Source organism: Astatotilapia calliptera, chromosome 14, assembly GCF_900246225.1.
Source record: "Astatotilapia calliptera chromosome 14, fAstCal1.2, whole genome shotgun sequence".
In the NCBI taxonomy this organism is placed as follows: Eukaryota; Metazoa; Chordata; class Actinopteri; order Cichliformes; family Cichlidae; genus Astatotilapia; species Astatotilapia calliptera.
Window position 1 is genome coordinate 11,692,187 of NC_039315.1, and position 12,806 is coordinate 11,704,992.

Genomic DNA, 12,806 nt, shown 5'->3' on the forward strand with positions numbered 1-12,806 from the left:
CTTTGTTTTAAAGTTTGTAGTTGCACATTGATAATTGGTTACAATCGATATTCTGTCTCCGAACATTTTACAAGAAGTCAGTGAAAAACGTATTTATTAACTGGATTAATAAAAATTACTCCAATGTTTTTCTGTGTGTGTACCAGTTGTTCTGTGATTCACATACATTGACTGCTAGCATGTCCTTCGATCTTGGCTGAATCACTAAAGCTCAGATTGTACAAAGTCCTCTTTGTGTTTGCAGACTGCAGTCATGTGATCTGAAAGATATCGTTTTTGCTTAGTGGTAAAATGTGACCAAGTCCAACAAATGAGTTTCTTTTTTTTATATATATATTTCTTTGAGAATCTAAAGGGTATTATTGGTCACAACACAAAACAGTGATTTGTTAACCGAAGTCTCTGGTTTTGCTGCCTGAGATCTTAAGTTAATTATGGATTAAATCCAGGGCTTCTGGGAAATGTGGGGGTGTGTTCTCTGACATCAAATGTATTACTTTGAAATAAGCAACTTGTATTTGTTTACTGACACAAAGATGGATTAATCAGACCTTTGCAATAAGTTGCCGTGTTTCCTTTGGATTTAAATGCGTCATGAAATTATCACCTCCCCACTGACGTGCTAAATAGCTGCTCGTGTTTAGCTTCAACATTTAACCCTGCAAGAGTTTCCAGAGCTACATTTACAAACAAATAGTGGCTTAAATGAGGCCCCAATCAATCTAAGTTGATATTTAACTGTTTGCTGAGCAAATGCCAATCTCTTACTCCCAGGAATCCTGACATGCGCCGCACTTAGTTGCTCTTTTTTTGGACAAGCCAGCAAGTTTTTTTTCTAATTTAAATATAAGGTAAGACATACTCACATATTTAAACACTCCTGCACATTTGAATACTTTAAAGACTTAAATGGTTACACAAAATATCACTGTTTTAACATTTTTCATGTATAAGGTCTGCAAGGGAGGTAATGTTGCAATCCGAGTTAATGCCTTTTTGACATTTGACTTAGATTTCCATACCATGTTTAAATTCCACAGTACAAATGGTTTTCAAAATATTTGTAAAGCAAATAATTATTTAGAGATTAATCTGCTCTATTATAATGTGCTTTGGCAACTTGAATAATACTTGAAAGTACACAATTTATGGTTGAAATCCACATGTGTTTTAGGCACATTTCTGGGGATTTCCTTTGAAAGTGAGCGCAACTAAGTAGAGTGAAAGTGCTCAATTCTTTCAGACAATCCATCAAAGTAATTCTAAATAAAGGTGAGGAATGTTGTGTCTTAATGTCTTTCTTTTTTCAATAGCTTGTAACTATTAGCTGGAAGAATGAATATGGTGCTTTCAGAGGCATACTCATTTTTATCGCATAGCATGCTAAATTGCAGTGAGCATGAAAGGTAATTGTGTCGATCCATAAAATCTAAGCAGGATATAGAATTTTGCCGTTAACCTAATTTTCTCTTTCACAGTTGCATTGTGAGGAAATGGACCTCTGCCTGACACTCCTGTTGATCTATCTCTGTAGCCAAGGAGCCACTGTAAACCTCTTAAAGATCTCAAAAAATCACTGTTAAGATTATACTGGATGATTACGTCCTGTGCCGATTGTTAATCTATATTATCTTTGTGCTCAACAGAATGCTGAGGTGGAAGAAAATCAACCAGTCTCGCTGGTGCCTCTTACAAAACCAGAGGAGGTTAGAGTCAAAACGCTTTTGCTGGTTTTTTTTCTTTCTTTTTGTTTTTCCGTGGTCATGGTTCTGGACTCCTAAATTAACAACTTGGAAAATAATAAGCTTTGGAATTCTGATGTGTGTCTATAGGAAACAGGAAACAGCAGTACAGCACAGCCAGAATCTGCTGGTACTACAGAAGCCTCTATAATTACAACATCCTATCAACCACCTACAACAAGTAGTGGGCCCACTGGAGCCTCGTCGACAGAAGAAGATGATGGGGGTTGTCTGTCTCTTGGCAGAAGCCCACATTCCAAGGAAATTGTTGCTGCTGCCATTCAGAAAATGGGTGTGCAGCTGCTGCAGAACCTGGAGATGACGCCAGAGCAGCCAAATATTATCATATCTCCTTTAAGCATATCTCTAGGCCTTTCCCAGCTGGCTTTAGGTATGCATGTCTTGTTAATGTGCTTTTACTGCATCATATTTTATCTAAGCAAGTTGTTATTTTTATATGGTGTTACCACATCTGATGAATTGTGTCAGCAACTTACCCTAGTTTATTATTGTCTAGAGAACACCATATTTCTCATCCAGTAATTGTACCCCTCTTTTTTTTCTCTTTTTACAGGTGCTGTAAATGAGACGAGGGAACTGCTGATGCATCATCTTCATGAAAACACTCTCCCCTGCTACCACCAGTCTCTGCATAGTATCTTGATGCAGCTAAAAAACAGTGATCTACACATTGCCACACGTATCTTTCTGCGTGAAGGTTATGACTGAGAAGATTGTGTCTTTAAATTTTAAAACAATTTTTCTCGTTACACCTTAAAGATGATCTGAGAGTATTTAGGAGAAATAAAGTCGGGATGTTTATGTTTTTAGGGTTTAAGCCAAAGGAAGTATTTGTCAATGAGTCTCATCGCTTTTATCGCTCGGAACCAGCAATCTTGGAGAATCTGGAGCAAATAAACACATGGGTAGAGAACGCAACTCAAGGAAAGATAGATGACTTCCTTTCTGCTTTACCTCCCAATCTGCTTCTCGTGCTCATTAATGCCGTCCATTTCAAAGGTGAGTGAGATTTTTAAATGCCACTGTATTTGTAAAATTCTGCCCATTTTATAAGATACTGTTTCCTCTCTAATCCCGAATGAAATCGACTGTTCCGAAGTGTTTTACATTTTGCTGCTATCTCAAACCGAGATCCTCCCTCCTTTGCTCCCACAGGAGAGTGGAAAGCTCGATTTGACCCCCGCTTTACCTCCAGAGGTGTGTTCTATCTCGATGAACAGCACATGGTTGATGTAGAGGTAATGGAAGATGCCAAACATCCCTTGAGTTTCTTCATTGATCATGAACTGGAGGCTCAGGTAAAACAAAAATATTTTCAAACCTCAAATGTTTGAAGAGAAAATTAAATTCCTTGGATACCCTCCATTTTACTAAAGCGCCATTCTTTTTCTTTGTGCAGGTAGCAAGCTTCCCATTCCTGAAGTCTATGAGTTTGTTGGTGGTCGTGCCTATGTCTTTGCAGACAAATATCTCTTCACTTGCTGCAAAGATCGATGTCTCTAACCTTTATAATCGACTGCCCAAAGAGAGGGCAGTTCAAGTAAAAGTCCCCAAATTCAAACTAGAGTATGGACAAGAGTTAAAAGATGTCTTTATCAAATTGGGTAAGACCTGTTTTCTGTGAACTTAGTGTTAATTTTATAATTCATGACTTATACATTACATTATTGCTTGATGAAACTACTGGACTTTGTGTGAGATAAAGGTAGCGACATTTAACCCATGAACTGACCTTATACTCTGTGCTCTTTGTTAGGCCTTGGTGAGATATTTTCTTCTCCCAACTTGGCTGAGATTTCAGATGGCCCTCTGCTGGTGTCCAGTGTAATGCATAAGTCCAGCATGGAGATAAATGAGGATGGTGCAGAGGCAGCTGCAGCTACTACTGTGGTTATTTCAAGGGCATCCAATCCAGTTTTCCATCTCAGCCAACCCTTCTTCTTTGCACTTATGCATGATGTAACTAAAATACCGATTTTTATGGGTGTAATCAACAACCCCAATCCCGGAGCTCCTGTCCTACAGAAAGGGGAATTTGGAAGCAAGGATAAAGTGGGATTTCCCATTGACAAGAATGATGGGGCCCAATTTGGAGGCCCACCTAAGTAAGGACTAAAACCCTTTACAGCTCTTCCAGAGAAACTCAGACCAGTACAGGAAAGACTATTAGTTAACTCAATCAAAATATTTGTGAAAACTGATTCTGTGAACAAAATGGGGAGCCCAAAACTTGAGTATTCCTTTAAAATAATATAGTTGCTATTAGATGAGATGTCCTTGTCAAAAATAATAATTAAACAAAAACAGTATGGTCATTGTTGCTTATACTGAGCCTATTTCAATTTGATGGCACATACATTTTGATCTCAACACAAAGTAAATTGGTTAGTGTCAGTATGAATCAGTATGTGTATTGGATGGTTTGATGTAATGACTCAATAAACTGAACTGATTTGAATCACACGTCATGCTTATGAGTTTCATTGTGACACATCGTGAAAACAGGTCGAAGCTTCAGCAACACTAAGACTACAACTTTATTACTTGACCAGCGCGTTTCGGCCTGTGGATGACCCTGGCTACAGACCGAAACGCTGACTTTTTCCAGATCCTTGTTTTTCACCATGCAGCTTAGAAGTAGGTGAAGTTGTGGTGAAAACCTTCATTCTGTTTTCAAAATGACATATCTTTAAAAGAAAAGGGTTGTTGTAAGTTGTTGCATTTCTAAAACTGGGAAAATGTAATGACGCAAACAGTGGTAGGGAGTATTCTTACATATATTGTCTCAGCAATTGCTTGCTGTGGATAATTGTCTTTGCCTCTTCTTTTCAGGTAATGAAGTGGTATCTTCTACCTCACCATTTTCCTTTTTGTGATTGTTATGAAAAAGACTTAACGGACACGATCTTCCTAAATGCAAAGAAAAGAAGCAGATGTTCAGTTAACATTAAAGTTCGTTTTTTTTATTTTTTATTTGGCAAATAAAAATATTAACATATCAAATCTATGTTCCTTAAGGGATTTCTTTGTATCTTACAAAAAATGTTACGGTAAAGTCTGAAGAATCCCAGTTTCCTATAAATGGGAAGGCACCATGAAACCCGCCTGACGTCACGTCATTGTTGGCGGTGACTTTAGCGAAGCTGATCTCTGATCAGTTTTCAGTATAACCAAGACACGCAGATGCACGATGTTTAGAAAGGCTAAACTGAACGCAGATCTGTAAACGGAAACGGAAGTCGTGGCAGCGCATACGCGCCTTGGCGCGTTGTTACAAGCTGTTGGCGCCACGGTCATAATTTTGTTGCTTACTGTCAGTGCTAGTAGTACTGAGGTTCTGTCTTGTTAAAACTTTCAGATATTTTTATTTTGTTGTGGTAGCTAAAATCACCCTTTGTCAGCCATGACGAAACTCTCGGAGGGAACAATAGAGGTATGGTATATTTTTACAGCATAAATATTACGCCGTTTAATACTGCAAGCTGTAGAAGCTCAATGTAAATTGGCGCCGTCTACTTAATGGTGTCTTTGTTTAGGTGGAGTTGTTCGCTATCGTACGTTTGTTTGCATATTTTTGCATCCGCTGTAATCAGAACTGCGAACGTTGTTCGACGGTAGCTTAATTTGACATTAGCGGTTATTTACGTTTTTGTCTTCTAAAAACTGTGATTGTAGCAAAATGTGTTAAAGTTAAGGAGGGAAAGGGTGGTTTTGTTTTCGACAATAGTTATATTAAATGTAGAATTTATTATCTGAACGTATTTATAGGCTCTTTCAAATGGCACCGGTGTCAGCGACGCAGTGCTTCAGTTGGTGGTGAGTAGCAACTTATTTAATTATTTATTTTTTTGAAAATGTATATTTAATATTACTCAACACAACCACATATATTTAAATGAGATGGGATGAATTCTGCAAAACAAAGCTGGATTAGTTCTAGGTCATTCCATGAAAAATCAATCCGTAGTCCCCGCCTAACTTTTTTTTTTTTTTAATGGAGGCCTGCACGTTTTTAACTTAACCCTTGGATGCACAACTTACCAGTACCTACACTCTTCCAGGAGTGGGGTCAAAAATGACCCCAAATAGAAACAATGCATTTTGCTATAAACTCGGTTGTTATTCTTCAAAATCTTTAAAACGAAGAGTTGTAATATTTTCATATTTGAGGTATTCCTCATAAAACATGTTTGTGACATGAGGCCCTTTACATTTTTATTTATTTTTTCATAAATTTTAAGAAATGGCAGTTTTTGTATCACTTGTGTATGCTTGCTCGGCATATACTGCAGAAGCTGGGCCTTCCCTCTGAAAGGCACAAGTTGTTCAGCCACTGTAACACAATCACTGAGAATAAATTTCTGCCTGCAGTTGACCAGGAACAGGCCCCATATGTAGCTGAAAGCTGCCATATGGTTTGTTTTCAGTCGGTAGGCTCTGGTCCTCTTGTCATCAAAGTGCAAGAAACGTCAAATATCTTTAAATCTTTGAATTTATATAGTGGCCTTGTACAATGGGTTATGCAGAGGACTCCCAAAAAGCACACCGACTGGTACATCCCAGTTCTTCTCACTTCCTGCAAAAATGGTCAATCAAATGAAGGCCGGAGCTTATGTTTGATTATATTTTTCCACTCTTTTCCCCTGTCTGTGGCTACTCTTCGTGCCTCCATGTTTGTGTATGACAGCACCTCTTCTATTATATTATCAGACATGAACATCTTCCACGCATCTATTGGGGAGACAGTACTAAACCCAACTGCAAGCCCTGGCCGACTAATTCAGAATATTGTGGCTAGAGCAGTAAGAGGGGCTCATTCTGTTAGACTCAATATCCATTTGCTCTTCAGAGGACTCATCAGAGGGCTCCTGTATCTGACTGGCCTTGTTAAGTGGGGGGGACAGTAGTCTGGGTCCTCTACATCTGAGATGTCCGATTCTGAGTCAGTGCCTCTGATGGGCTCTTCATCCCATCTGTCCTGGATCATTTGTAGGTCCACAGGGATCCTAGCTGGCCTCATAGCAGCCATGCTACTATAAATATTAAAAAAAAAAAAAAAAAAACATCAGAAAGGACAATGTTTGAAATGCACAGGAAACTATAAACAGCGCTGCACATAAATGGTCCGCAGGTGCGCATTTGCAGAACCAGATAAGAAGTTGGAATGCGCGTTTGCGAACATAAGATGTTCTGGAGGAGGACAGACATTTGTTCAGAACTCTTAAAGATGTCGAAAAAGCAAGCTCCGTAGGCAATTACTTTGGTGTTTTTCCACAACAAAACAAGCGCCTATTCTCTGAATTTCCGGGAATACTTTTATTTTGACAGCGAATGCGCACCTGCGGACCACTTATGCGCAGCCCTTACTATTAATCACATATGTTACTGTGTAAAAATTAATTCTTGATCCATCAGAAGTGTAAGTGGGTCAGTCAGAGTTGCTAAGAATGAAAGTTTCACAGAAGATTCCACAGGAACTGCTTGGGGTCATTTTTGACCCCGCTTGTGGAAGAGTGGGGTAGTGATACAAAAACTGCATTTTTCTAAAATTAATGAAAAAATAAATAAAAATGCAAATGGCCTCATGTTACAAACATGTTTTATGAGGAATACCTGGAATATGAATATATTACAACTTTGCATTTTAAAGATTTTGAAGAAAAACAACCCCTGGGGTCATTTTTGACCCCACATGTGCATCTAAGGGTTAAAGCTGGTTTCTGTCCCTGAAAGTATGTGTAGTGTGTGGGGTCGAGATTTTGCGTCAGTTTTGAGCCCTCTTAACTTAGTAGCTAAATATATGTACAGGGCTGAAAAGCTCTATTAAAAACTGCTGTCGGTTCGACTGTTATTGCCTGTGACAGGAGCACAAACAAACAATGGGACACGGGATTTTCTGTCTGTTTTCCGATTATTTACTGAAAAAGTAAATAATCAAGTCACACGGTTGGATGCTCTGTTGGGAGTTTGTCGATTCATTCCACGTTCAACTTGTGGCAGTCCTTTTTTACTGAATTTATAAAAATCTAAATATCAAACTGAGGTATTTCAGTTCATATCTTATTACTTGTTTTGATGGCCCTTGACAGTTCCCCCTGAACACATACTTTCCTGCGGTTATGTTATGAGGGCTCAAACATGTTTAAAAATGGTAAAAGATTTGGTTAAATTTTTTTAGGGACTGACCCCTCTTAAGGGGCATGTCTGACAAATCACTATAAGACTTCAAAAGGCTAGTTTCTTAGTTAAAACCTCTCTCTGAGCAGTGACTTTACTTAAGAGGAAAGACTACAGGAAAACCATCCTTACTGAATCCATCTCACTGTGAAAGCAGCTGGGAATAAGGAGTACAGGCCCATAGGCAATAACTAAATATCCTCTATACTTTAAATAATGCAATCACAGAATGTGTAAGTTAAGGGGACACAATATTGGTCAAAAAATGTGTTTTGTTTTGTTTTTTGTCTTTTTTTAAATTTTATTTATTGAACAGTTTTAATCATATATTGTTTTTCAGAATATTCGCAAGCTTGATGGAGGAAATGGTCCTTCTCGCTTTCGGGTGATGATGAGTGATGGAAGGCACACTCTGTCATGTGAGGTTTTTATTAAGTTTATTCACTGATGTATTTTGCATTGAAGTTTTAAACATGTTCATGTACCCATTCTAACCATCTGTTCTAAATTATTGAGAGTCACGAGTTTTCTCTGACAAATCTCTTACATGAAATTCCATTTTAACTGGCTTTTTTAAAAGATGTTCTACTAAATTGACTACTTGCATGGGGTTAAAGACGAAGCTATTGCTCTCAAGAGGCTCTTAAGTAGGGGGAACCTGGGTCACTCTTGTCTGACTTTCCTCTCTTAAACCATCTGCAGCATTCATGCTCTCCACCCAGCTGAACCATATGGCTGAGGAAAACATACTGGCCCCAAACTGCATCTGTAATCTGAAGAGACACGTGACCAATATACTGAAGGATGGACGGTATACACATTTTCTGCACATTTCTTTTTTTTTTTTTTTTTTTTTTTTTAACGTTCTCGACTTAATGGAAGCAAGCAGGCCTTAAAAACACTTAAATATGAATAAATACGGAGCAGAGGGCTGTTTTCTGTTGTTAATGGACATGTCTCATTACAGACGAGTAGTAATCATTTTGGAAATTGATGTCATTAAGCCGGCAAAAGATGTTGCCGGTAGAATAGGAGACCCTACTCCTTACACTGAGGGTAAGTCTTTGAAATATACTTCATTAATATTACAGCAGTGCTCAGTGAATACGCTTATGAAGTGGGACTAATTTAGAGATGCATTAGTCACACATAATGGGTCATACTGTTACTGCAGGGTAACACTAATGTCAGGTCTTTCTTACAGGGCAAAGTAAAGGCCCACAGTCAGCTCCTGTCCCTGAAAACCGACCCCCGCTGCAGCCACAGAACAGAAATGAAGGTGAGTGAAAGGTTTATTTTAATCTTGAAAATGAATTCAAATTAATGAAATCTTAAGATTTGTGTGTGTGTGGGGGGGGGGTCATTGTGACATCACCCATTGGCTTTGGATTCTACATTTTGAAGGTTTAACACTGTCAGAAGTTACCTTTATGTGGATGAAAGGGTGAGATTTTTAATGTATCAGCTAATACTAGTTTAGTGAGCACGCGGCATTCATAAACTAAGTGCAACTCGCAGACACACACTGGCTCATTAGTGTCAAGGAAGGGACTGAAAAAACGCCTGTGTTGGTACACCTGCCAATCAGTGTGGTGTTACCCCTAATACAACTGTCCAGGTGGTTGAGTTATGTAAAAAAAAAAAAAAAAATCCCATTCAGAGTTGTTGTAAATGGGGAAACTTTCCTTGTGATCAAAATCTTTTTTTGTACGAGGGCTAGGGCGTAGCTCAGGAGGTAGAGTGCTGCATAGGATTTTTTTCTTTTCTTTTTTTAATGCTGCAAAATTGGGCATTTAAACTTGACTCAGTTTTGTGACCAGCCTCAAGTGGCACCTGGAGGAACTTCAACTTTTTCCATGTTTACTTCAATTTTCAGCTCTGGAGGTTGTATATGGGAACAGAAAAACACACTGTGAGCATGTAGTACATAAAGGACCACCAGGTGGTAGCATTTTTCTGTTGCTTTGTGGTATTCTGGGTGACCCACAGATTTATGGGACTTGAGTAATTTTGACAACCCCATTGTGAAATATTTTTCTTTTTAGCTGCCTCAAATGTCCTATTATTGACACACATCTTCCAACTGTCTTGTTTCATGTTACTGTGTAGCATCATGAAATTCAACAGCTACTTGAGCTTGTCTAGATGGAGAGCTGATTGTGCCTGCGTGTGTCAATCACCATGTTTATCTTCCTTTGACTGAAAGCGCTACTGAACAAACACGCAGCAACACAGGCTCGCAGGAGAGTGTGAAAGAGATGAATGAAGTATTGAATTTGCTTTTGAAACACTGTCACTTGATCATGTCAGAGATGAGCAGTATATCACAGCATAGCGGACAACTTGGACCAGGTGAGGTGTGCAGTCCAGCTATCATAAGGGTTTTGCTGTCTTCCAGTGTGTCATAGCAGGTATTCATCCCTCTAATCTGCCGTGTGGGAATTGAGGTTGTGGCAACCACCCTCCTCATCAGCACAGTCATTGTTCATTTCTCTGTGTGTGCTGCTTGATCTGGGGGCTTAATTACCAGAAGTGCAGTGGTTGGCAACGCGGGAGGACTTAAGTGGACACTTTGAACTCTAATCCTCCGCGTGAGACGCACACAAATCAAATGTGCAGCGCTTGTTCAAACGGAAAATCTCAAAGTCAGGCAGCACCGCTCTCCGGGGGAAGAGCAGCTCCAGTTTGTTATAGCATTTCACACTCTGCCCTGATTCTGTGAAATGTGAATCATCCTTCTCACCAAAATGCTGGATCACACATCGCCAACAACTTGGCTTGACAGGATTTTTGTTTCCTCTTTGAGTTGTTCCTGCTTGCTAGTTTCAAGAGTCAGTGATGGTAAATGTACTTTTAAGTCAATGGGTTGTTTTTGTTGGGTTTTGGTGGGATGGACTTCTTTCTCATGATACGAGGTAGTTACAGTGATCAAGCAATTGCAACCCAAAGAAACTGGATGGTTTCTTTTTGTAATTTGTCTCTGAATAATGTGCCTCTCTCATGACTCTTCATCACTGCTCGTCATTGATCATTTATTTTTCTCCTCATTCCCTCAGCAGTGAACAGAGGTTTAAACAGAGACTTTGGGAAGAAAGCTCCATCTGTTATGCCAAATACTCCAGGGGGAAGCTCCAAAGTTGTGCCCATTGCAAGCCTCAACCCCTACCAGTCCAAGTAAGTATTGTTGCCAGTCACGTTAATCTCTAAATGCTATATATTTGATATTTCTGGGTCAGCAAAAAGGCATTGTGTACATATGGCAAAAAACTGAATGTCAACCAAAGAAGTATTCATGTGAGGAAAGGAGGCCATCATTAAGCCAGCTGTTTGTCAGTGCAGTTAGGAAATGCAAAATTAATACTTGGGAGATGCTGTTTGTCAAGAAATAGCAGAAAACCAGGGAACAGCTGGCACTAAAACTGCTTTTGAGTCATTAATCCAGTAATTTTGAACCCGATAATTCCTAAACATTATTGCAGTATTTTTGCTAAACGCTAAATAAAGTAGAAGGTATAAACTACAATTACATTTCAATCCTTAATTCAGTCCTTAATTATCATAGTTATTGGTGGCCAATTTAAAATAGCCAAACCCGTGTTTATCACACTGTCTTTGGACTGTGTAACCGGAAAGAATCCACTTGAACAGAAGAACATGCAGTTTCCTTGAATTTATACCCAGGACCCTCGCTGCCCTGGGGCAGCAGTGCTAACCACTGTACCACTATACTGACAATGGAATTCCAGATCCATAACTTTGGAATAAGGATGGGATCTGAGGGGTGGCTTTGCGGGGCTCGGTACGAAGGGGGACTTGCCGTGGGTGTCGATGGTGATTGGTGGAAACTCTGGACATATCCTGGGGCCCTTCTCGCTGATCGCTTCAGCTGTGGTGCCATGACTGATGGAAGTAATTATGACTCTAAGGTTCACAATTCTGTGACACGCAAATGTCAAATAGCCAAGACTTGGTCAGGCTCTACAGTGTAACGACAGTGTTGCATGGAACACGTGTTTGGAAAACTTTTTGGAAGGTCAGTTTCAGTCTTAAAATGGATCAAGGAGACTACAACCCAATATGAATGTATGCATGTTAGACTGCACAAGCCTTTCCAACAACCAACACAGGCACTACTAACCGTCGACCAAATCTTACAGAGGAATGCCAGTGCAGAGCTCATACTGCTGGCACAATTAACTTAATATTAGGCTAATTAAAGTACATCTGTTATTTTCTTTCTAAATGGTAATCAAAATGTCTGTGAAAAACCTGTTGCAAAAGAAGCAAGTAAATTAAACGGGTTTAATTATGTTATTGCTCAGTGATATTTATGCAAAGGTCTTCTAGGGGGCAGATGTTTAAAAGGTCACAATAACCAAGTGCATGAATCCCTACATGTGTGTGGAGCTGACATCTGGGCTCATAAGGTGCCCGAAAAATGAAGAATGCAGAAATGATAAGCTCAGATTTTTATTTTTATTTTTTGTAATAGGTGGACGATCCGCGCTCGTGTGACCAACAAGAGCTCCATTCGTACGTGGAGCAACTCTCGGGGGGATGGCAAGCTATTCTCCATGGAGATTGTTGATGAGAGTGTAAGTGTATTTGTACTCTGACTGTTAATTTTTGTGTTTAAAAAAACAAAAAAAAAAACCCACCAAACATCTCCTGATTTAGAAACCATTTGGACATATGTTTTTTGTTTTAAATTAAATATTTATATTTTTCCACAGGGAGAGATACGAGTGACTGGTTTCAACCAAGAAGTGGACAAGTTCTACAGTCTTATTGAGGCTGGCAAGGTGAGATGTTCCTTCAGATAATGATTCAATATGTCCTAATTATTATGCCAAAACCGCCTTTTAC

At 39.2% G+C, this 12,806-nt stretch overlaps 2 protein-coding genes across 4 annotated transcripts in view; both read left to right on the forward strand.

Annotated features, from left to right (window-relative positions):
- Positions 1-538: 538 nt before the first annotated feature.
- On the forward strand, positions 539-4,226 carry serpinf2b (serpin peptidase inhibitor, clade F (alpha-2 antiplasmin, pigment epithelium derived factor), member 2b). 2 transcript variants are annotated; one of them, XM_026191887.1, is made up of 10 exons: positions 539-851; positions 1,175-1,272; positions 1,479-1,547; positions 1,647-1,706; positions 1,833-2,133; positions 2,317-2,460; positions 2,574-2,762; positions 2,919-3,061; positions 3,163-3,367; positions 3,520-4,226. In XM_026191887.1, exons 3-10 carry the CDS (start codon positions 1,494-1,496, stop codon positions 3,870-3,872), a joined length of 1,449 nt encoding a protein of 482 aa, XP_026047672.1. In that variant the 5' UTR covers positions 539-851; positions 1,175-1,272; positions 1,479-1,493; the 3' UTR covers positions 3,873-4,226. The 2 variants fall into 2 exon arrangements, with proteins under 2 accessions (XP_026047672.1, XP_026047673.1); XM_026191888.1 differs by lacking the exon at positions 1,175-1,272.
- Positions 4,227-4,953: 727 nt separating this feature from the next.
- Positions 4,954-12,806, forward strand: part of rpa1 (replication protein A1) — a 33,198-nt gene continuing 25,345 nt past the window's right edge. Inside the window, exons 1-9 of one of the 2 annotated variants that reach the window (XM_026192758.1) lie at positions 4,954-5,196; positions 5,532-5,579; positions 8,281-8,359; positions 8,643-8,751; positions 8,908-8,996; positions 9,145-9,219; positions 11,000-11,114; positions 12,433-12,535; positions 12,674-12,742. In XM_026192758.1, coding sequence (XP_026048543.1) covers positions 5,167-5,196; positions 5,532-5,579; positions 8,281-8,359; positions 8,643-8,751; positions 8,908-8,996; positions 9,145-9,219; positions 11,000-11,114; positions 12,433-12,535; positions 12,674-12,742 — 717 coding nt within the window. In that variant the 5' untranslated portion in view covers positions 4,954-5,166. Of the gene's footprint in view, positions 5,197-5,531; positions 5,580-8,280; positions 8,360-8,642; positions 8,752-8,907; positions 8,997-9,144; positions 9,220-10,996; positions 11,115-12,432; positions 12,536-12,673; positions 12,743-12,806 lie in introns of both variants that reach the window. The other variant, XM_026192757.1, reaches the window with a different exon arrangement.

Excerpts from the sequence above, each read along its gene's own strand:
- serpinf2b (XM_026191887.1), top strand. The coding sequence starts at position 1,494 with ATGGACCTCTGCCTGACACTCCTGTTGATCTATCTCTGTAGCCAAGGA. Across the intron at positions 1,707-1,832 it reads CTCTTACAAAACCAGAGGAG|GAAACAGGAAACAGCAGTAC; the intron begins GTTAGAGTCAAA and ends GTGTGTCTATAG. Across the intron at positions 3,062-3,162 it reads ATCATGAACTGGAGGCTCAG|GTAGCAAGCTTCCCATTCCT; the intron begins GTAAAACAAAAA and ends TTCTTTGTGCAG.